Source organism: Panthera leo, chromosome B3 (assembly GCF_018350215.1).
Source record: "Panthera leo isolate Ple1 chromosome B3, P.leo_Ple1_pat1.1, whole genome shotgun sequence".
Classification (NCBI taxonomy): Eukaryota; Metazoa; Chordata; class Mammalia; order Carnivora; family Felidae; genus Panthera; species Panthera leo.
Window position 1 is genome coordinate 112,263,768 of NC_056684.1, and position 25,741 is coordinate 112,289,508.

The window sequence follows — 25,741 nt, forward strand, 5'->3', positions numbered from 1 at the left end:
TGAGCAGGGGAGGGACAGAGAAGGGGGGAGACACAGAATCCAAAGTAGGCTCCAGGCTCTGAGCTGCCAGCACAGAGCCCAACGCAGGGCTTGAACCCACAAACTGTCAGATTGTGACCTGGGCCCAAAGTTGGATGCTTAACCGACTGAGCCACCCAGGCACCCCTACTCTCTTCTTAAACCTTAGACACAGTTGGTTGAACCACTGCTCAGAAAGATCAGGATATTAGCACTATTATATTACCTATCCTCTTCATACCTCCAAGTGTCTGGTTATTATATAGTTATAAAAACAAAATCTTGATCGAACAATATCCAACCTTCACACCAAACTTATTTCACAAACCATTGCAGATATGTGGAAAGAAAGATAAAGTTATTCCAGACTATCAGATCTGAACAGACTTAAACAGAGAAAAATGGAAAAATCAAAAAACCAGAGTCCATTTATAATGTTTATTGGAATGCTCTGTTTTTCCCTCTGAGATTTTATCAAATATCCAACATTAGGCTTTTTTATAAGCTCTTAATTTCTGATATTTCCTGTGTTTCATTTTTTCTTCATTTATTTTAAAAATTTGATGCTTCCTTTATTTTTATACTGCATAAAATAAATACAGAAATAGCAATGTGTTTTGATCAATAGTAAATATGTTCCATGAACTGTGCTTCAGAATTTCGTGTTGATTGCTGAGCTAAATGTGTGTTTCTTCACGGGTATATAAAGTATTTGAGTATGTGGATGTTTTGAGTGGGCAGGTAAGTTCTTCTGCATGTGACAATACTATTGTTTTCTTTCAGGAAACCCTGATAGATTGGTGTGATGAAAAGGAACTTAATTTGATATTAACAACTGGAGGAACAGGGTTTGCACCACGAGATGTCACTCCAGAGGTGAGATAGTCTGTACCTTTCTTTTTTCAAGGAGTAGGCTATTCATTTTATTTTTCATCTTTTTTTACTATGTTTTATATTACTTTTATAATGTTGCTAGGCAGAACAGAAGACTTGTGGTTCTAAGAATGTAAAAACTGTTCTGTGGAAGCATTGTTATATAAAAAATGTTTTTTGACTACTTTTCTTTGGACTTATACTAGACATGATATAAAATGAGGAAGATTGAACTGGTCCAGAAAGTAATTTTGCATTTGTTCAGTGGACTGTGATATAAGCTGAACTTCAGACATATTGCCAAAGGAGGTGATAGCAGAACTCTGATTCTTAGCATGGCATCTGGTCTAATGTGTTTTATTAATGTAATTCAAAATGTATCTGATATCTCTGTTCTTCAGATACCCTTGTCATTGGTCTCAAAGCACAGGAAATTGTGATAGAATACATATACCAAATTTATAGTACTTTCGAAGAGAAAGGGTTCCATATTCCATAATTTTAATATGAATTTAAATGCAGAATTTAATAAGCCAAAGCAGAATTAATATCTAGGCTTTATGCCACAAGAATCACCTTACACCTTTGCATAAGTAGAAAAATTAAGGGAGAAAATGAAGAGTAGGCAGTGCTCAGTGATACAGTAGAAAGAGTCTTTTTTCTTTTTAAGGAAGCCATAAACCTCAGAGTCATATGCAAACTTATATCACCACTTGTGATATTGTTTTCTTTACCTCCCAAAAAAATGTTTGCTGACTGAATTTCAACTTAATATTAAGTACGTCCTTCTATTTTCAAACCAGAATACAATTTTATCTACTGTTTACTTAACAGCAAGATACTTTTACTCTGCATCTATTAAATATTTACTGTCCTTCTTACTCTACTGTAGTGGTTTTCAAACTTTAGCCTGCACCACAGTCAAGCTGAGGATTTATCAAAACAGATTATTGGACCCACCCACAGAGTTTCTGATTTAGTAAATCTGCAGTGGGTCCCAAGAATTTGTATTTCTAACAAGGTGATGCAGATGTTGCTGGTCTACAGACCATACTTTCAGACTTTGAAAACCACTGTTCTAGGATATGAAAATGGACATTTTTTTAAACAAAGTGTAAAATATTTACTGTTCTATGTAAAAATCATGACAGAATTTTTTGGATATTATTCTAATTTTAGACTTATAAATATAAAATGGTTTGCTTTTAAAGCAATCAGAATAGAGTTATATTGGGAAGTTGTTAATTTCAAGTGCTCAGAAAAGAAATCATTCTTACATAATTAGTTTAGCTTCTGAATCTTATGGGGAAATGGTCCTTTGGCCAATTTTTACATTTCTTTTAAACTGTGAGACTAACTTAAAAAGTACAATTGAAGGGAAACCATCTCCTATAGAGGTGTGTCTGTGTTTTGTTTGTAAGAAAATTGCATACATATGTGAAGACCTTGATTTTTGGAGTTTGTTGTGTTAAGTATTTGAAGTAAATGGCCTTGGGTTTATATGTCCCTGTTATTTGTGTGATGGTTTGAGATTTTCATACTATTTATTTTTATTACAGAAAAAAAACAGAAAAAAGTTACTATAGAATTTATATCAGATAACAACATTGTTTTTAATTGGGAGGGAATGCTTTGCACACAAAGTTAAGTATTTTGTTTTCTGTGGAGTGTCAAGTTAATACCAAAATGCTAGGTTGAAAATGTAAACCTTTGAATTTTGGCTCTGCTACTAACAGGGTGACCATAGACTAATTACTGAACTACTCTGTGCCTCAGTTTCCTATAAAGTGAGGTAAACGAAAGTACCTACCTACTGGGAGATGTGAGGATCCAGTGAGAACTATTTCTGGCATTTTAGTAAGTGCTGTATATGCAAGGATTAACTTATAAGGGTTAATTTTTTAATTATTATTATTAGTTGCTACCTAAACACTAAGTGGACAAATTTGGTAGTATTTTTTTGTATGTAACTACCAAAAGGACGAAAACAGTGTTATGGTAGATTTAAAGTGTATCGATGAAATCTTTATAATCTTGTTAAATTATTTTTTGAATTTTGATATAGTAAGCTTCATATTTTATCTTTCTCATCTTCATGTGAAATAGAGGTTTAAAATTCTACCATTTTAATATCTGTCTATCCCATCCATTTTTTTTAGTGCCATTAATTGACAAGAGTCTCTTTCCCTGACCTTGTATGTCTCATTATATCTGAAATTAAGAAACCTTTATCCCTAAATGAAGTCTTTTTTTTTTTAACATTTATTTATTTTTGAGACAGAGAGAGAGAGCATGAACAGGGGAGGGTCAGAGAAAGAGGGAGACACAGAATCTGAAACAGGCTCCAGGCTCTGAGCTGTCAGCACAGAGCCGGACGCAAGGCTCGAACCCAGGGACCGCGAGATCATGACCTGAGCCGAAGTCAGACGCTTAACCGACTGAGCCACCCAGGCGCCCCTTAAATGAAGTCTTTTAGTTAACTGAAAATCTTAGAGATGTTTTTTAAATATATTTTTAATATTTATTTATTTTGAGAGAGAGAGAGAGCGCGCATGTGCACACACATGCATGCGTGACCAGGAGAGGCGCTGAGAGAGAGGGAGAGAGACTCATAGCTGACAGCTGTCAGCACAGAACCCACATCAGGTCTCAATCTCACAAACCGTCAGACCATGACCTGAGCTAAAATCAAGAGTCAGTTTCTTAACGAAGTGAGTCATCCAGGTGCCCCTTAGAGGTGCTCTTAAATTCTTATATGTGCCTATAACAACTACCTGTGTAGAACTGTATTAGGGTGGTTTTTTTTTAATGAGTTAAAAATATACATAAATAAGTCTTTTTGATATCTTTTTTTTGAGAGTAGGTAACTTAGCTGATTGTAAATATCTTGATTCTTAATAGGTTCACTTTACTACATATCTTTTTTACATATACGTATGGTATGATTATCTACAGCAAAGTCCTTAGAACTGTTATGCCTTTGAAAAATAAACAAACATGAAAGCAATGTAAGGCCAACCAGAAATAATTCTACTGATTTCCCATTTTCTCTACACACTTTAATACTTGCCATTCTTCTGATATCTAAAATACAACACAGGGATATCTTCTAGGAATCCATAAATATAATTTGAGTTCTGTCATAATACAGTTATTTGTCTTTAACATGTCTTAGATAGTTGTGCCTGAAAAATGAAGTAACTATTTCTAGACTACATTTAACTATGTACAGTTTACAGTTGCAAAACTTTTTAAATAGTGAGAAGTTATAGAAAACACAAATATTAATTATTAAGGTAAAATAATAAAACTTCTCTATTAAGGTACTAATGTTTTATAGTCGGTAATTGACAATTGGCTTAATCTACAAACACAAAGGACAAGTGTTTGTGGAATATGTGTGTTAGGGAAAAAACTGGATTCCTCCAAAACTGGATAAATGAAATAAAGCAATCTAAACTTAGTGTCAGTGGGTATGAACCCAAGAGAACATGAAGTTTATAGACTTGGGTTTCTTTCCAAGTATATTAAAAGAAAAGTGGAATAGCAAGTTCAGTAAAGTATGTCCTGTTTCCTTTGTTCATATATAGAAATAAGAATTGATTTTCCTAAATTATGAGATTGTTTCTATTTTTAGGCCCTGTGGCTTAGAATATGATTCATCTGATATTTACATGCCGGCTGACCTGCTCCCTGCCTCTAATAAATATGAGATACTATCAAAGCTTATATATAATAGCGTAATAATCTACTCCCTTCAACTTTTTAGACTTTTATTTTGATATGAAAATCTTCATTTTTTAAGAATAATTTTTATTTTCTCTGATCTGACAAAGGTTGGATAATCTGTTGGCATTGGTGAATGCTAGTAATTATAAAATTCCATAGAACTTAAGAATTCAGGGTTGCCTGGGTGACTCAGTCAGTTAAAGCGTCAACCCTTGGTTTTGGCTCAGGTCATGATCTCACGGTTTGTGAGTTTCAGCCCCACATTAGACTCTGCGCTGGTAGCATGGAACCTGCTTGGGATTCTCTCCCTCACCCCCTCCCTCTCACTCTCCTTCTCTCTCTGCCACTCCCCCACTTGTGAGCATGAGTACATGCTCTTCCCCCACTCACTAAATAAATAAACATTTTTTAAAAGAACATAAGAATTCATTACTGTGTAAAGTATTATCTCATCATGTCCCATTATCAGTTGAAAACAACTTATGTCCAAAATAGAAATTGTTATTTATTTTTATTTTTTTTATTATTATTTTTTTGAAATTGTTATTTAAAGAATCTTATTATTCGTAAAAAGTATAATTAAGGACATATTACTGAGGTCAAGCCCTTTTTTACACATAAATTCTAGAAGAGAATAAAAGATCGAGAAGCACTAAAAAATGTGTATGTATAATTAACAAGCAATTTTTGATGACATGTTATGGTAAATTAGAAAATGTTAAATTATTTAATATAATTTAAGTATATATAAATATATATATTTAAACAGAAGCCCAGCATACATCTTAGTTCTCATTCATTCATCACTTTTTATTTTTAATCCTTAATATGTATGCATTGCCATACTTGCTGGGTGCTGGAGTTAAAAAATGAATAAGGCATGGTCCTTATTCTTAAGAATTCTAAATATGTTACAGGAGTCAGCAAATGAGGCATATAGGCCAAATCCAGCCTGCCTTTTTGTTTTGGTTTGATTTGGTTTGGTTTTTGTATGTGGCTTGTAAGCTAAGAATGGATTTTGTATTTTTAAATGGCTGAAAAAATCAAAAGGAGAATAGTATTTTGTGGCACATGAAAATTATTTGAAGTTTAAGTTTCAGTGTCCTTTATAAATGAAGTTTTTTTGGAACACAGCTACGCTCATTCCTTTGTGTATTGCTTGTGGCTACAGCAACAGAGTTAAAATTTGCAACCAAAACCTTATAGCCTGCAAAGCCTGAAATATTTACCATCTGACCTTTTGCAGAAAAAGTTTGTTGACCCCTGGTCTATTGGATGACAATGTCTTCTTTACTCACATATTTTAGGAACTTTGTTAAAAATTGATTTTTATCTTTTTCTCTTTAGTAATCTGAAATGATAACTGGGTTTCATTTCTTAAATGTTTAATTTTAGAAGGAGCAAAGAAAAATGCTTTTCTGCCATAATGAAGTATATTGCCACATTGTCTCAATATACAGTATAACATAAGTAAAAGATCCCTTATTCTAAAAGTATATAAAATTTTGAACTTCTAAACTGATCAAAGTAATGGATTTATTATACATTAAATAAAATCTCACTCTTAAAAATTTTCGAACTGTTGTTCTTAGCAGTACCTTCTAACAAGTGTCCTGATATAATTGGGCATGATGAAATAATCAAGCAAAAGGAGAAATAGCAAAAATTTCAGGAAACTGTAAATTTTGATATAAGGGATATTCATTTAAAAGGATTCTTATGGTTCATTATGGAATTGAAGAAGCATCTGACAAAATGACCAATGCTAAAGGGAACAGAATACTGAAAATTTGGTACAAAGGATGTTTTTCTAGGAAAAGGTTATGAATTCTAGAAGGCATATTCTGTTTATAGTCTATAGTATTTATATTTTTTTGGAACAAATTACTATCTAATCCTTTCTACAAATATTTTCCATTTAAGTTATTGGAAATTTTTTCACAAAAATCTCAAATCAAAGAAAATTTTTTTTATTTTATAAAATTTGTTTTATAATCAATTTGTCAGAATTCATGTATTTCATCATTTTAGGTGTGAGTGTATTGTAAGCCAGGTATCATTTTATGCAGTCATTAGCCATTTTTCTTTCTTGATTATAATGCTTCAAAAATAACAATACTCTGTAAGTAAAATGAAGGAGACATCCTTGACCTGAGTTACTGACTATATACATTAATGATTCTCAATTTGTGACTTGTGAAAATCAGTGAGAACTGACATTTAACAGCTTCACCTAAAACTTAACATCAGACATTTTGACAGAAAAATTCCTGTATTATACCAAAAAATATCATATCTAATAATTTCTGTTTTCGAAAGAAAATTTAATCACTAACACAGGTTGATTAAATTATATCGTTTTCAAGTATATATGATACTCTTCAGGAAACATGGATTCTTTCCCTGGAAAAATATCATATACTGATATTCTAAAACTCTATGAATATTAGGGTTTATTTTGTAGTGCTATGATTGTTTTTTACTAAAATAAAATACCTGTCGTATGTGCTAAAGCTAAATATAACTGTATTGAACTAGGATTTTTTTGAACTAAAATTGTTCTGTATCAATAGGGTAACTGAACAATATGAAATTGATAAAGCAGAATATCAGAAACCCTTGCACTTGAAACATTTCAAACTAGATTGAATAAAATATATCACTCTTCTGTGGTCAGATATGGCTGTAATTTATGCCATTTTAATCTCTTCCTTTAATTTTTATGAAATAGCCCAGGACATAAGAAATATGTTTCCATGTCTTTGTCTTAACATGTTGGGATACACTAACACCATAGAGTCAGATAGACCTGAATTTAAATCCCAACTCTACCACTGTGAAATTAAGGCAAATTAACATGTTCAAACTTCACTTTTTTCATTTACTAAATTAGCTAATGCCTACCTCTCAAGGTTGTTGTTTCTAGTGGTTGAGATAATAAAGGTAGCCAATAATAATAACTAACATTTATATATAGCACTTACTATGTGTTAGCAGCTGTTTTAAGCATATGTTAATTAATTTAGTCTTCAAAATAACCATACGAGGTATGTGGTTTACATCTATTTTATAGGTGGAGAAACTGAGACACAGATCAATTAATTGACTTGTCCAGGGTTATCCAAACTAGTGACAATAATGCATGTAAAATGATCTAGTATAAAACCTGGCACCTTTGTAGATGTTTGGTAAATGTTTATTTTTTTTCTTACCTTTTTCTTCCTCATTTAATTAATATTATCTATTACTTCCAATTAGATTTGACACCCCCAAATATTTCTCCTACTAACCCTTGTACCTCAGGTATCTATTGTTAGCTACTAACATATCTCATGGATAGTCTAAAAAATAAAGATATCAGTCAACATTTCCCCACTACTACTTTCAGGCATGAGACAAAGGAATAAGATTAAGAATTTTTATAGTGTAAATGATATGAGGAATGTGGAGTATTAGTGCAGTTGCATTAAGTACCTCTTTATATCCTACCTGAACCTGTTTATTTTCTTTAGGTCCCTAATTCCTCTGTAGTTTAAACTTCTTGGAATTTGGCTTGGAAAAGCTGAGATATATGAGATTCAGGGTAGCTTTTTCATAATAGCTCACTTTATTCTGGGGTTTATAATTATTTTGCAGTATCCATTAAAAAGCAGTATATGTCTCAGAGCATAGGCACATTTAGGAGCTACCAGTTTGCTAAAAATTAAAGCGTTTATAGTTTTTCTTAGTTTAACAAGTATTATTTTAACAAGTAATAGTTTAACAAGTATTTATCAAGCACCTTGAGCTTCACTGAGTGAGTGCTAATGTACATGCACTCCCCAAATAGTCACCTGACAAATCAAGACACTATAAATCTAGTATCAGAAATGTTCAGCCAGAAGATTTCTTTAAAGAGGACGATTAAGAGAAAGCTAATTAATCAGTAAAAATTTTGTACAAGTAGAATTTAAGCTAAAATTGAAGGAGAGAAATAGGATTCAGATTAGGAAAGAAGAGGACATTACTAATGGGAGTAAAGAAGAAAGGGAAATGTGCGATCAAACTACAGAGAAAGATAAAATTAAGAAAATCTTCCTGGCTAGAGAAGAGGATTCATTTTACATAGAAGGATGGATAAACTAGACTTATGTTATTTTAATCTCTTTCTTAGAACATCTAGAGTAGCACCATCTGTAGAGATTAAAAACAGCAACTGTCCTTATGCCAAGATTCCTTAGAAGCCAGAATTCATAAGTCTACTATGAAGCAGTACACACAGTAAAATCATGACATCAAGGCTCTCTAAAAGTAGACCCTTTTGAGATGTCATTTATTCAAATACAGATCAACACATTCCTCAGTAGGACTAACTTCATTCTTTTTGAAGATTTTTGTTAATGTTTTTGTTTAGTTGTAAGTCCTAATTTAATTCACAGACCTAGTGACTATACGCACCATTATTTATAGATAAAATTGAAACTGCTGTGAAGCACCAAGTTCCAGTTTTTTTATTTATTGTTTGGAAACCATTTCAGTCAATGTTTACCTTACAATCAACACAATCAAGGGATATTTTCTTATCATGGATTTCATCAGTAATTTGTCTCAAGTTAGCTTAGTGTTTTATATAAAACTATAAACTATATAAAAAATAGGTAAATCATGGTATCTCAGAGTTTGAGGAGAATTCAAAGGCCATTGTGTTCAAAGTCCTAGTACCCTTTCCATCATTCCCAACCTTTGTCTGAACATCTCAATCACTACTTCTTCCATCTGGGAGTTTGTTGGTTTTGCAATTCTAATTGTTTGAAAGTCCAAACATGTCACACTGAAACCTGGCACCTTATAATTTCCTAATCAATGTTTGCAATTCTTTTCTGCAATGTACTAAAGAAGGTAAATTCCTTTTTACATGATAATTCTAATATTTGAAGGTAAATGTTACATTTTCCTCTTAAGTCCACATTCTTTTGTAGATTTTCTTTGCATTCATTTGTTTCCATTAGATACAAACTTTCCCAAGACATTCAACCTCTATTTCACTTAGACATTATAAGGAAAAACTCCTTGGTATAATTGTACTAGGGGAAAGGTAAAGGTACAAAATTCAATCATTTAGATAAGGTAATTAAGGCAATAAGTGACATTGAATTTAAAGCTATTATGTTGAAAGTCTCCTAGTCCACATAAAATCAATACAGAGGGAAAAACACATTGCTCCTCAAGGTCAGAATTTTAGAATTTTGAGCATAAAACAAAAACAAAAATTTCATATATGAAGAACCCATATATAAAATGCTGTCTTCATTCCCTTGAGTATATTTCTTAATTGCATGCCTACTCTGTATCAGAATATGTACCCAGCTTTTGGGGGCCCTTATGAAGCAGAGAGATGCTATCAATAAAACATACAAATAAATACAAATATATTTATTATGGAAAATTCTGTATCTAATTAGAGCTCTTACTAGAAAAGCAGTGTTGCCCACATAACCATTTGTGAGGCAGCATAACATAGTAGTTAAGAGCACAGACTACTTGAGTTTGAATCCTAGATCTACCTTTTACTAGTATATGACCTTATACAACTTACTTACTTTCCTATAGAAAGAATAAAACTACTTCCTTATAGGATAGTTATATTATGTGAATTAACATAAGTAAAACACGAAAAAATATTTATTTGCTACATAAATATTTGCTGTTATCACCTACAATATAAAGAGCTGTAGCTTAAAAATAAGTAGATGATGGTTGATTAAATATTGAAAGAATTTTTCTCCAGGGAAAAAAATTAAGCAAGACAGGACGTAAAATATACACTGATGTAACTGTGGGAAAGGAAAGAAATAGAGATGACATGCTAAATGTTGATTTTTACCTTGAATTTATCAGAGTGATAAAATCTTGAAATCATCTTTCTAACTTATCATTACAAGGCTACTGTCATAAAATGGCAGATGCTGGCATACCAGAATACTTTAGTTTTACAAAATATATACTAAGACCATGACAAAAAAAAATCATTCAATATTTTACAAATATAAAATGCCCAAAGCATATTTATCTAGAGATATAGTTACAGGAAAGAAGTTTTTAGGATATCCCTTTCTTCATTGTCTGGTCAAGAATATAGATTCATCTCTCTGTGTTAGACCTCCATTTAGACTTAATGTTGCTTTTCACGCAAAATGTAATAAAATGACAACAAATGAATTTACACCTGTGAAGTCCTCTGAGCTTCTTGGAAACATACCATTGACATACCAACATATTGCCTACCATAAAAAGAAACTGTTAGGGAGTCAGAAAGTGGACTCAGATAACAAATAAACTATTTGGAATGACTCTAATAATTTTACCAGTATTGTTTTCTTGTATTAGAACTTGGAAAGAACATGGCTGCTATTAAAGAGTAGAGGACAAACGCCCAGTGGAAGGAGTAATCATTTCAGATAAGCATTAATGATTGACACATAAGTGAGAATTTAGGGGAAGAATCCAAATTCCTTTAAAAAATGCTGAGAAGAAAGAAGCAGTAACGCTATTGAAAGTTTGGGTTTTGAAAATGAACTGTTGTCAGTTTCACAAAGATAACAATCCAAAAGAAGCAGTTGATTGTGCAGCAACGACCAATTGATATAAGAGGACATAAATTATACTTCTTTATGAAGATTAAAGGTAGCATAGTAGTGGTGGATGTCATTGTTATAATTTAAGTGTTTCCCCCTCACCTTTTTCACCCCTTTCCGTAAGTTTGGTTGCAGCATATACTATAATATACTTGCATGTCATAATCCTTAGGGTGAAACTTTATGTAAGGAAAGATGAGTCAGGTGATTAGGAGGTGATTTTGAATAGAGTTTTGCAAATTTTTAAAATACTTTTCGACAAAATGTAGACATTTGAACCAATGAGAAAATAACTATTAGTTTTGAATATTGTATAAATCCAATGGAGTCTTATTATAATGTGTTTCTCGCTTGTAATGATTTAAGACTACAGTTATTTAGGAGACCCCATTATAACGAGGTCAGTTCAGTATGACCCCCATTGATGAGGTTCAAAAGAGATTCACATCATGACAATGTCCCACTATAGTTAATCAGGGTATGTTAAACAGGGTATTAGTTAATTATGTGATACTTTGATATGAGCTCTATTTGTGGGCCCTATTTACTTTCTTGTTCCCTTCCTTTTCGCCATTTTTAAGTCTTACTTATACTATGCTCTATCCCTTAAGATGAGGCTGCTTTATTGTGGGATAGATAGATGAATGACTATTAATAGTCATTAATGTTATTTAATAACATTTAGAAGAATGAGAAGGTTACTTTTATATATGTGAAAGCAAATCCTAGTATAAATGTGTCTTCCCTCCTAGGTGTATCTTGGGCAACAGCAGCAACAGTATTTAACAACAAATGCTCTAGTTTAGTGTTGCTCAAAATTTAGTTATTACTCTTTGCCTTCTAAGTATAAAATACCTTTGGACAGCGGTCAGCAAATGTATTCTTTAGAGGTCCAGACAATAAATACTTTAGGCTTTGTGGGTTCTTTGTTCTCTGTCATAACTACTCAACTCTGCCAGCCCTGTAGCACAAAAGCCATCATAAGACAGTATAAATGAATGCACCTCATTGTGCCCCAGTAAAAATTTATTTATGGATACTGAAATTGGATTTCATATAATTTTCTCATGTCATGATATAAATATTATTATTCTAATTTTTTTTCAATTATTTAAAAATTCAAAGATGACTCTTAGATTGCAGGCAATGCAAAAAACAGGCAGTTAGCAGGATTTGTCCCATTGGCTATGATTTGCCAACCCCTAAAGTGTGCTAGAATCTCCTCTGTTAATCAAAGGTTCATAGTATCTGAGCTTTCAGAAGAATGCTCTGAGAATTTAAGACAGAGAACAGAGATGCCCCACAAGAAATTAACACTTTGTAGATTCAATTATATCTTGAGTGTCTGCTGTATATGTGCCAGACATTGTTCAAGATGCTGGGGATACAGCAGTAAACAAGGAAGTCATAAGTTTCTGCCTTTACGAAATTTACATTTTAGTGGGTGACACAAATATAAGTAAACAAGTAAGATGTGTAATATTAGAGATGATATTAAGTACTGTGGATAAAAATAAACCAAGAAAGGTGAATAGGTAGCACAGCACAGGCAGGAAAGAGAGCTGTAATTTTAAAAAGGCCGTCAAGGAAGGCCTTATTGGTAAGGTGACATTTGAGCAAAGACATAAATGAGCAGAGACACTACATGATTGGACTTATATTTTAATAGGGAAATAATTTAGGAGACTATTGAAATAATCCAGGTGAAAAATGATAGTGACTTAGACCAATAATAGAGGTGAAGGTAGTGAGAAATACATTACTGATATATTTTGAAGATAGAGATAACAGATAAAATAAGAGAAAGAGAGAAGTCAAGTATAATATCCAAGATTTTGACTTGGGCATTTGGAAAGATGGAGTTGCCATTTACTGAAATGGAGAAGGCTGTGGGAAGGGTAGATTTGATGAGGAACGTCAGTTTTAATTTGGTCATGGAAATGAACTATCCAAGTGGAGATGTTAAGTTGGCAGAGAAGTCTAGACTGGAGATACTATTTTTTTAAAGTCATCAGCATCTTGAGGGACTTAAAATCTGTGACAGTTGATGAGATCACCAATGTATTTACTGGTATTACTATTTATTTACTGGTATTACTGCCCTTGATTTTTTTCCTCATCCACTTTCAAAGAGGTAGGTAGTTTCTAGTAACCTATCCCCTCTTCCTATTCACAACTAGCAGGGATCCCATTGAATCAGAAAGTTGACCTACACAGAAAGTATCGTTAGTTGGCCATCCTCAAATTTTGCCATGGTATAAACATGGGAGTGAGTTTTCCCAAGTACCTCCTTGCTGGAAACTGTTTGCACTGGAGGTAAGTGTGAAAGGGGAGGTTGTGGGAAATGATGGGGTGAGGGCTTCCTAAACCTTTCCCAAACCTCAGAAATTGCTTGATTTTGAGGAATGGAGAAGGTTCAGGCTGGTTCTTATTTCCCTGAACCAGTTCATACAGCCCTAAATTTGACCTGCTTTCCTCAAACTGGGAGTCAGAAATCCCTTTTCTCTTCTGTTTTTCTGCTGCAGAAATTCCCAACATTCCCATTTTGTGGGCTCCAGAAAGGGGTAAGCGAAGACTTCAATCCCAGCCAATCATTTCCAGATTAATAATTTTTAGTGTTTTGGTTTTTTTTTTATCATCATAAAGAATGCTTGGACCCATTTTTCCCATCCATTTAATTTCCTTGTGGATTGTTATGTATCTATGTTCTAGGATCATTCTGTATCCCTGGGCAATAGAGTTCAGATTCATCTGCTATTTCCATTTGTGTGCTGTTCTCTTGTGGATTCTCATATGCAGTTTATTGATGAGTGTTTCCTAGATGGAAGAAACCCAATTCAGGAGACTGGCTTTACTCTCAATTTCATCTTTTCCTGAATGGTGTTTTTGTTCCCTGCTGAGAGCTTTTCCTACCCTACACAACTGCTTCTGATGATCTGTCATTGCTTCTCTGCTGTTCTGTCTTATTGCTTTGACTGCCTTTGATTTTTGCCTCTACTTTTTGCCCCACTTTTATGCATCTGCTGAATGATTTGCATTCTTCACTTAATGGTACTTTGTCTATCAGGAAATGGCCTGATACTGCCATATCCATCTGCTATTTTAGCATTTTAGACTACCCAGCATTGTCTATCTGCTCTCCTACCATTCTCCGATATCATGGCCTTCCAAGTGCTACGCTATCTGCCTGCTTGATCTTGTCCTGCCCAATTTATGCCTGTGATATTATAAGTAGGTTCAGATTGTTTAGCACTTCTGCTAACTATCTCCACTTGTCTTGTGCCACTAAGTTGGACTGCTGACTGAGGTTGCTTGACTACTGTCTCCTTTACCTATTTGCTGCCATGGCTGCTTCACTAATTAACTAAAGACATTGCATTCATCTCCTATGTAATCAGACTTGCAACTTGCTGATCGGCTCATATTACTTCCTTTATACTTTTCTGCATCTGGTAAATCACTGGCGTTGTTCCTCTGTTGTCTTGTAACCCTGATCAGATTTTATTTCCAAAAAAAGTGTTGCCTACGTATTGTCCAAACATATCTTAGAAATAGGAAAATGCTTCACTATTTAACAGTCCAATCCAGTTTACTCCTAAACTGACTTTTAAACTCACTATCACCATCCTTTCTGCCTTTTTATACAACTCCACATTCTTTCCCTTATTTAACAATAGATTTTTTTTCAAATAATTTATCATCTTTGCCTCAGTTGACTTTGATATCATATATTGTATACTTTTGTTTCTTGTATATAGGATCTTTCAGTGATTTTCCATATATTAAATTTATTTCATAATTTATTTTCCATGATTTTTCTGGGGCTTCATGAGGATGAGTTACTCCTATTAATTTTTCCTTTTTAGTAAGATACAAGAATTTTTTGAAACTTAAAAGTGTCATCTCTAAAAATAATAAATTTAGTTATGATTCTTTGTAGTTAAAGTAGCTTTCCACTGCTCCATTTTTTCCTCTGAGAATATCATTTTTCAGCCACCCCATAATTTATGTAATATCACTTCTTTAGAGATTCTTTTGATGCATTTATCTTTCCCTCCTTTTAAACTATATTTTCTTGTGTGTGGGTAAACTTTAAATTGAATTTCCCCATTATTTGCTAAGTACTTGGCATCTAAGAAGAACTTGAAATACAAAATTATCTGCACTGTGAAGCTTGATGTCTTATTTACTCATATTTAAATGAAAAACAAGACCAAACAAGAAGTGGAGAAGAATTTTGGTGAAATTTGCAAACAATTCAAGAGTCTGAGGAGATTAGAAGTGGGGTGTATATGTATGTATGCAAGTGTGTGTGTGTGTGTGTGTGTGTGTGTGTGTGTGTACACACGCGCATGTGGTGTGTATGTAGATTTTAAGTGTTCTTTATATGTATCCACAACATCATTGTGCTTGAAGTGTGAAATATTCTGAGTCTCCATATTAAATTTTATTTCATTTTTATGAAAAAGAAATGGAAAGGAAAAGGCAAAAGCTAAAAAGAGAGTGATAAATTTAGAGAATATAGAAAAAGGGTATGGACACTTGTTTTTTTCTTTTACTTTAACAATAGAGATAAAACTAGTATCAAGAAAAAGGCTGCTGTAAGAAAGTCAAGAAAATCATTTCAATAGCTTTTTATTTTTTTTATTTTAGCAAAATACGCATCACATGACATTTACTGTTTTTACCATTTTTAAGTGTACAGTTCAGTGGCATTAATACATTTTGTATAGCCATTACCACTATCTGTTTCCAGAATTTTTCATCATCCAAAACAGAAACTCTCTATACCCATTAAACAGTAACTCCCCATTCCTTACTCCCCCTGTTTTAATATCTGTCTCTGAATTTGTCTATTCTAGGTGCCTCATATAAGTAGAATCATACTATTTTTGTCCTTCTGTGTTTGACTTATTTCACTAAACATCGTATTTTCAAGGTTCATCCATGTGGTAGCATATACCCATTCATTCCTTTTTAAGACTAATAATATCCCATTTATGTATATACTGCAATGTGTTTATCCATTCATCTGTTGACAGACAACACTTGAGTTGTTTCTTGGCTATTATGCATATTACTGCTATGAACATTGGTGTGCAATGTCTGTTTTTCTTTCCATTCTTTGGGTATTTACCTAGAGGTGAACTCCCTAGCTTTTAATATTCTTGTCTAAGAGGAAATTAAAGACCTCAGGGGAACTATATAAGTAACATGAAAGATGGATAAGTCCAAGATACTGCATTAGGAGCAAAAAATTATAAACTTTTAGAAGGACACAGAATGCCAAGTGAGATTTAGAAGACCTTACGTTCTAAGAATGAAAGGGAGAATGAAATTGGACAGATGTTGGATGTTTGAAGGACAAAAAAAATCATTCTGAACAATGTTGAAAAAAAAAATAAACCATCTTGGGGCACCTGGGTGGCTCAGTCAGTTAAGCCAACACTTCTGCTCAGGTCATGATCTCGCAGTTAGTGGGTTCAAGCCCTGCTTCAGGCTCTGTGCTGACTGGAGCCTGGAGAGCCTGCTTCCAATTCTGTGTCTCCTCTCTCTGCCCCTCCCCCACTCTCACCCTTTCTCTGTCTCTTTCAAAAATAAACATCAAAAAAAATATACCAATTTTAGGACAGATGATGGCATGTCTTTGAAATGGAATAATGCAGACTTGTAAAGAAGTAGGTATTTAAATGAAGATAACTGGATTTGAGATGAGAGAGCTAGGTTAAGTTTAGAGGAACCAGCAATAGGATTAGGAATTCATTTTGAATTCAGTGGTACTCAGTTCTGGACACACAGTTTTCTCCCTATAGAGATTTTACTAAAAAGATTGCTAGGCCCAACCCCACCAAAGATTCTGACTCATTAGGCTGGAGATAATGGTTTAGGCACTATGTATATGCATGTGTGTGTGTTTAATCCACTGGTAAAACACAGTGTGAGTTAAATTGAACTCTGTACCATAGTGTCCTAGACCTTACAGGAGTTACAAAAGTTGGGAAGAATTGGTCCTTGTCTTCAAGGAGTTTAAAACTGGAGTAGTTTAGTAAGCAAAAAAATTGATTTTGGAAGGAAGACTTTCAATCCATTATGTGATAATGTTTTCACTTTGTTAACTCAACAATTTTTTGGTGATTTTACATACTTTGTCTTGCTTTTCTCAACCAGGGTTTCTCATCTAAACTATCAAACACAGAAAATGATTTGTGTGACTTCTCAATCCTCCCAAGGGTGGTACATGAATTAGTTCTATTCTATAAGCATAGGAGAAAAGTTAATTCATTACTTCCAATAATTCTCTCAGAACCTATTTTAAACAGACTTGTTCTATGCTATGTAGTCTGTTAGAAGTACATAACACAAAGATAAGGCCCAAGAGAGGGAAAGAGACATTTAACAAAACAATGAATTTCTAACATCATTTCAAAATTTTGTTATTTTCTTCTAGTTCTTCAGGGAAAACGTTCAAAATCAGAGTAATTGTATATAAGGAAATTCTAAGCATCTGTGATTCAGGAATAAGAGTATGTTCTATAATTAATGCCTCATCACAACTGGAAGACTCTGGTAATAGTTTAAATGCCAATAAGAATCTCTTTAAAAACCTGAAGCATTCAGTGGCAGATTAGTGATTCATTGGTAACTGTTAATAAACAGCATTATCTAAACCCAATGTTACTAATTTTGTAGTGGAAGAATAGAAAGTGGTTAGAGAAAAATTGATAACTAATGTTCAGGAGGTTGTTCTTGAATGTTATTGCAAGCACAATGAGGTATTCTCCAGCTGTATATCAATATTGAAAATGTTTGGGAATTTAATTTATACTCACTGTCAACTAAACCTCACTTGAATTCCTGGTGTCAGAATTTCAGTCCTATTCATTAGTTTTTATTATGAATTTGGTTAATTAGCCGTTTGAATTAGGAATTTATTTGTTCTCCCTATATTGATGGGTGCCTTCATACTTGAGAGCAGTAAGCTTCATTCCTACTGCTCACTAATTCACAATGATTGCTTTAAAGGAATCTCTTTAAAGTGCTATGCCTACTTATGTCCTACTAAAGTTGTTTATCTTACCAGCATAGCTGAGGGAGGGTCAAAGTTCTCATGTCAGTAGAGAAGCACTAAAATAGAAATTACATCCAGAATTAACTTGTTTTCTAAAAAAAAAATGAATAATTTTAAAAGATTTTGCTTTACTTGTGTTTATTCTGGAAAACATTTTTTTGTGAAAAATAAAGATTATGCAGAAATTTTAAGGTATAAGATCTGAGATAAAGGAAAATATAAGAGTAACATTTTATTAAACTTATTTTATTAGTAATAAATATACTTCTTCTTTTGATCTCTGAAATCCTGTTTTTATTTTGAGAAAAGCTAAACTGAAAGTTGTATAATGTGTTTCTTTTTTATGAAAGTTAACTTGAAAAGACAGTGTTGCTAACACACTCTTATCCTATAGGACTCAAGTCTTTTGTACATTGAATAACAAAATCCTCTAAATTTCCTTGCAATCAGGAGATTCTTTGTAGGCAACCACGCCTAATAAACAAGTTGTCATTCTTTCCTTTTCACTCCTGAAGAACAGTGGAAGATATTCAGGACCTTACAAGGAAGTTGTAACTTCCTGATACAAACATTTTGTGGAGGTAGTTTTACTCCTTCAGTTTTGAATATAGACAATAACAATAGCAGGCACTAATAACTAGTCTCTACATCCCCTCATCTCTTTTTCTCCTTTTTGCTCTCTGTCCATCAGATATTTCAGTGTTGCTGGAAAAAATTAACCCAGTACACCTGTGGTACAAGAGGTCCTATGGAGTGAGAGATATCATTGAGGGAAAGTTAATTGCCTCAGCTCTGGAAGCTATTGGATGCAAAGATCCTTTGTGTATGTTTAATAGTATTTAATTTCATGAATATCAAAATCAATACTTGAAAAGTTCACTGGTTAGATATTTGGATATTTACAAAATACAAACCACTCCCAAACATTTTGTATTTGTCTCTGAATACTTTTTAGATTTCTTGTAATATTTAGTTTTTATGAAGAAATAGAGTTTATATTCTATTCATATCAGCAGCATAAAAACATCTCAGGTGTTCAAGAATCAGTTTTTCTTTGGTTTGTTCCTAGCTATATTATAGGAGTAAATGTGTATTTACTTTGCAGTTAGAAGTAATAATCCCATTATAGACATCTTAAACAAATATTCTGAAAGTATCTTTTGTAAGTTAAATTTATATTTTCTCATTCTCAACTTAATGCCTTCTGATCAAAATTAAGATCATTCTTGTGAGGAGATAGAGGCAAAAAGCCTTTTCAGATATCTTGCTTCTCATTATGGTTAGTTACTAAAAACTAAAACCCAAGACCATCTGCAGAAAGCTCTTATGTTATTAACAAGAAAATCTGTCTTCAAATGTTCATACTTCACAGCGTCAGAATATTAGGAACACAGTATTTTGCATGTAATAGGTGTTCAGTAAGAGCATAAAATGATGACTTTTTATTGTGACACAGTAATAAAGATGAGATTGTAAAGTATTATAGATGAGATTAAAGATGAGAAGAGTATATGGTCATTTAGGGGAAGGAAAAGGTAAGGATTTTTAAATACTCACCTTGTATTTAAGTATTACTTAAATACAAGTACAAATTAAGTAATACTTATATTAATAGCCTTAAAAGAAACAACACCTATCTTTTTCTGAGTATAGATTTCTGATTATATGGGTTTTTTTTCTAAAAAAATAATTTGGGAAATATAGGAAAGCAAAATGAAGTAAATGAAAATCACCAATAATTGATACATAATTATTATCTGGGACTAATTCATTAGTTTTCGTATTGAGAACCCATCATAGATACAGGTTTATATCTTGGGTTTCTAGTTGTTATCTTAGCTACTAAAATTTACCGTGTACTTACTACGTTCCAAGCATTGTGATAAGCACTTTATGTAATGTCTTATTTAATACTAACAGCAAACCTACAGAATAAGTACTACTTTAGAGGTGAAAAAATTAGTTTTAGAAAGGTTAAATCATGAAATAACCCACATCACAGAGCTAGTAGAAGGTGATAGAATTAGAATTTCATCTAGATAGTCTTGACACCATAGCCCTTGCTTTTTAACCACTCTTTTTTTTATATAAATTAAGCTTTTTTTCCATTTAACAACTGTTTTACAAAAAAAAAATGAGATTTGCCAATCACTACAGAGTATAAGCAAGCTATAATTAATTTCATTTCCTTGTTATTAACCATTTAGGCTCTTTTTATTTCATATCATAGACATTCTCTTTATAAATAAATTGTCAAAAACATCTCTGATTATAACTTTAGAAATATTTCCTTCAAATAGAATAACTGATTCAGAATTAATTCTCATAATACATAACTGCCAAACTGACCTCAGGAATATATGTATAAATTTATATATTCATACTACCAGTTTTTGGAATTAAACATTCATTATTTCTAATCTTAACGGCTTGATGGATGAAAATTATTTGGCTTTATTGGCATATTGTAGACTAACAATGAATTAAACAATTTTCTTGTATTTGTCTAGTTTTTTCTTCTTTTGTAAATTGCCTGTTTTTGTTTTCTTTGGCTCAGTAGCCAATTCTTGAAAGTTGATTCTAATTACAAAGAGATGTTTAAGAAATTGGTTGTCAGGAAATAATTTTGGCATAATGAGATTCATATTTTAACTATATCATTTTGACTATATCATAAATCTAAACCAGTTTAGGGGCTCCTGAGTGGCTTTGTCGGTTTAGCATCTAACTCTTGATTTCGGCTCAGGTCATGATCCCAGGGTTGTGGGATCAAGCCCCGCATCAGGCCCCACAATGAGCATGGAGCACGCTTAAGATTATTTCTCTCTTTCTATCTCTCTCTCTCCCTGCACCCCCCCCCCCCCCCCCGTCCCTCTCTCTCCCTCTCTCCCTTTGCTCTTCTCTGCCCCTAGTGCTCTCTCTCTCTCTCTAAAATAAAAACTATATATACATAAAAATCAGTTTATTTTCTCTTTTCTCAAGCTCCATTAACATAATAGTACTCATTTATTTCATTACTTACCCTCTACAGCAGAGGTCAAGTTCAAAAAATATCCTGAATCAAAGGCATGCAGTTAATAAAGTACGAATGCATTATTTTCTATCAAGCTAGTTATGTGCATAATGAGGTTTTTTTTCTTCCATAGCTGATGCACAGTGGTTTATTTTATAACTATTCTTTTCTTACGGGATGCCAATGTTAAATATTGTGTGGATAGAAAATTATTGAAACAATATTCCAGAATTAATGATCCATTCATAGATCTAAATCTTAACAAAATAATTTATCATTAGGACATTGAATATACATAGCTACTTTAGCAGTCATGTTTTTTAAATACCAAATATACAATCCTATTTATACATTTTTTTTTTTTTTTTTTTGCTCGGCAAACTCATTTTTCTACATACGAATTCCAAAAGAAACAATACTCTTGCATGCAATTAATGTGAATTACCATTTGATTATCTAGACATTTAAAGCATTTATAGACTTTTTCAGATAGGTAGAGCTTAATTCTCTCCATTGCTCAAAAGAGCCTTTTCTTTTTTTAGTTGCCCCTCACATGCAAATCATTTCATGCCCAAAGCTTTTTGGTAAGTGAATCGTTTAACACTTGGCTTGAGTTTTTCCACAGAAACATTTATTTATGTAAGTGTTTCTCAACCTGGGGATTTTTTGGTGCCTGAGGAACATTTGGCAATGCCTGGTGACATTTTTGGTTGTTATAACTGAAAGGATGCTACTGACATTAGGTGAATAGAGGTCAGGGATGCTGCTAAATATCCTACCTATGCCCTGAACAGCCCTTACAACAAAAAATTTTCTGTCCTGAATTGTAATAGTGCAGAAATTGAGAAATCCTCATTTAATAATAATATTGAGTATTCACTGACTGCCAGGCACTGTGCTTGGGGTTGGGGACACATGTATAGAAAATTATGATCTTAGCACTGAGGGAAGTTACTAGTTAGGTTGAGGATGGTTAGGAAAGGGAAAGAATTGGGTAAATAAACTATAACATGATCATCAGTATAGTAATGGTGTGTTTGTGATATATTAGGAGCAGGATAAAGTTCACCTGAGGGACTTAGGGAAATTTTCAAAGAAATAATATTGGAACTGTTGTTTTTATTGTTCTTATTGTTTGTCTCTTCACTTAAATTTCCAAAAAGCACACAAAAAGTATAGCTAACAGCTTAATGAATTTTTAAGAAATGAACATACCTGTCTGACCAGCATCCAGATCAAGAAACCGGATTATCAGTATCCCAGATTGACCCCCCTTTTGTGTCCCTTTCAGTAACAGCCCAACCCTCAAGAGTAATTACAGTTTTGACTTTTAACATCATTATTTTTGTTTTTTAGTAAACTTTATGCAAATGAAATCTTATACTGTGTTATCATTTGTGTCTGTATTCTTTTGCTCAACATTATGTTTATAAACTTGATACATGTAGTTGTTTGTTCATTATCACTACATACAGTAATTGTTTTTATGACTATGCCAATATATATTAAACAACCGTAAAGACACAATTGCTGAGATCTTAAGTCTGCCAGTAGATCAGTCTGACTGCAGAAAGGGATGTGAAGGGGAAGTGGCAAGAGAGAGCCTGGGGAGGTAGGTAAGGCCAAATGATGGACGCTGTCTGTGTCTTATAAAAGGCATTTGGGTTTTTTTCTAGTAGAAAATAAAGATTGTTTTGAAAGATGTTAAACAGCAATGAATGTAGTGAGATTTACATTTTACAAAGACTGCTTTTGGTAGAATAGAGAATGAGTTAAATGGGCATAAACTTAGCTATAACATTAATCAGGAGGTTATTAAAATATTCAAAGAAAAGATGCTGAGTAGCTAAATGAAGACAAGGGTAGATAGGGATAGATTACTTTCTGAGGATAAAATTAATAGCACTTTTTGACTAACTGGGTATAGAATTTGCAAAGGATAGTTTCCTGAGCCAACTTCCAAAATCCTATGTGTGTTACTGAGATATAAAATATGTACAGTGAAGAAAAATGACAGAATTCAATGTCAGCAATTAAAATTGAATTCAAAATAACATCCAAGTTTATCTATAGTATTCAAACTTGTAGAAAAACATTATTAGTTGAAAATGAATACATTGACAAAATCTTCATGGAAAATCCATAGGGAAATTGGTAACAGTCTAGACCAAGTCTAAACTAAAGGTAGTAGCTTTTATTTTTCATTTTAATTTCAAATTTATGACTTTTTTCTGTTGTTCCAGAATTTCACTATTTTTATTTTATTTTTATCTCTCACTAAATTTATACATTTAGTCATGAAGCAGGTGGGTTTTGTCTCAGGAAGAAAAAAATGAGACAAGTGCGTGTGTGTTGGTGCATACACCAAAAGCAAGAGTTGAGAAAGGAAGAAAGTAAAATATTGTATTGATATGAATTAGAAAGAAACTATCTAAAGTGGAGTTAACAGAGTTCCCAGTCATTATTTCTAGGTCTGAGATTACTGTCTTTTACTTTTTTTGTACATGCATCCCTAAAGAGAATAAAGGCAGTGAGTCAGAGAGCTTCCCATTGTCACCAGGCAATAGTATTACTTCAAAGAGGTATTTATTGCAGAGACAGTGGTTAAGATAGTTGTCTCTTTGTGACCCAGAGAAGAGATATGATTATTCATTTAGAAAACTCAAGAATCAATTCAAAGGGTATTAGAATCAAGAAGAGTTCAGCATGGTGGTTAAATAAAGGGTATTTTCCTTTATAAAAATCTATATGCCAGTATTACTTAAGCTAGAATCAACCATTAGAAAAAGTAATGGGAAAAGATCTCATTTGTAATAGCAGAAAAAAGTAAACTTCATAATACCCAAGAATAAACTAAAAAAATTTGCCAGACCTGAATAAAGAAAACTTTATTAAAGGACATAAAATATAGCTTGAATGACTTGGAAGTTATGCCATATTCTTAGATGCAAATATTTTTGTGAAATTGTCAATTTACCTTAAATTGAGATAAATGAGATATAATTCCCAATGGATTTTGGGGGGAATATAGCTTGTGATTTTTTTTCTTAAGTAAAACAATGAGAGAGCCTTACTCAGATGTAAAAACATGATATAAGGCGCAGTGATTAAAATATCTGGTATGTTACAAGAAAATAAAGTCAGAGATAAATGCCACCAAATGATATTTTATTAACATACCTATGTGTAAAATTGAATTTAACATTTTATATATGTGACATTTCAAGACATTTGAGGAAAGAAGGATCAGCCAGTAAAAGATGTTGAGAAAATTGGCTCTCCATTTTGGTGGACGTTGATCATACAACACAAAATTAAACTATAGTTAATTAAATAAAAACATTTAATTAAACATTAAGAACTATAAGTTTATGATTTAAAAATTAAGAGATTATTTTTATTATCTTTAGGCAAGAGAAACCTTTCTAGGTAAGACATAAAACAAAGAAAATACAATAAAAACATTGATAGAAACCCCCGCTGTTAATAAGCATTGGAAAACTTTTAATGAAAATGCCAACTAAGCAAAAACTTGTTACAAATGTTAAATGTTAAAAATTAATATTTGCAAGAGATTTAACTGCTAAAGTTTAATATTTTAAATATGTAAAAATTTCTTAATAATTCAACAGCAAGAACATGGACACCAATATAGAATAACAGGCAAAAGATATATTCAGGCAGTTTGCAATGGGAAAGAAGCAAATTGCTTTTAAATATGTGTTCATTATAACTGGTAAGAAATGTAAAATTTGAAAATATTGTATTGCTTTGTACACATCATTTAAATAACTATTTAAGATAAAGATTGCCTGGAAGTGTCAAGGCTTGGGTGAAAAGACCTTTGTTCAGAGTATAAATTGGTACCACTTTTCTATAGGGCAATCTGCAGTGTATCAAACATTTCAGTGTAATGGTGTAAAAGACATTCATTTGATAGGGAATAACAACAGTTTACAAATAGGGTACAGCCTAGAATAATTGTTGTTTTAGTACTTAAAAAGCCTTCCCACTCTAGAAAAACTTGACCCAGTACAAAGAAATAACCTGTGAGGCATACTATGTGAAATGACGTAAACAGTGTCAGTCGTTAGATTCATTGTGTCCCCCAAAATACCATGAGTTGAAGGTCAAAGCAGCAGAGAGCAGGAAGCATAACTGTAGGAAGCCTGGACTTTGCAAAGGGAGGAGAAGCCCTGAGGACAGATGGCTATACTACTGTGCTGTTGGTGAGACACTTAGGCTTGGACAAAAACCCTGTGTAAAATTAAGCCTGGAATTCCCTAAGACTGTGAGATCCTTGTGGGAGGCTAAAGTGGAACCAGTCAGTGATTAAACATACTCTCTAATGAAAGGTAGAAGCAGAAATAAATCTTCTCCAAAGGAAATTTTCCCCAGTTTGGGTCAGCCATACTCTAACAGATT

General features: G+C 32.8%; 1 protein-coding gene across 3 annotated transcripts in view; it reads left to right on the forward strand.

The window, feature by feature from the left end:
* GPHN (gephyrin) overlaps positions 1–25,741 on the forward strand; it is a 611,925-nt gene that overhangs the window by 289,603 nt on the left and 296,581 nt on the right. For all 3 annotated transcript variants that reach the window (XM_042943539.1, XM_042943540.1, XM_042943541.1), the window contains exon 4: positions 802–894. In XM_042943539.1, the coding sequence (XP_042799473.1) occupies positions 802–894 (93 nt within the window). The remainder of the gene's footprint in view (positions 1–801; positions 895–25,741) is intronic.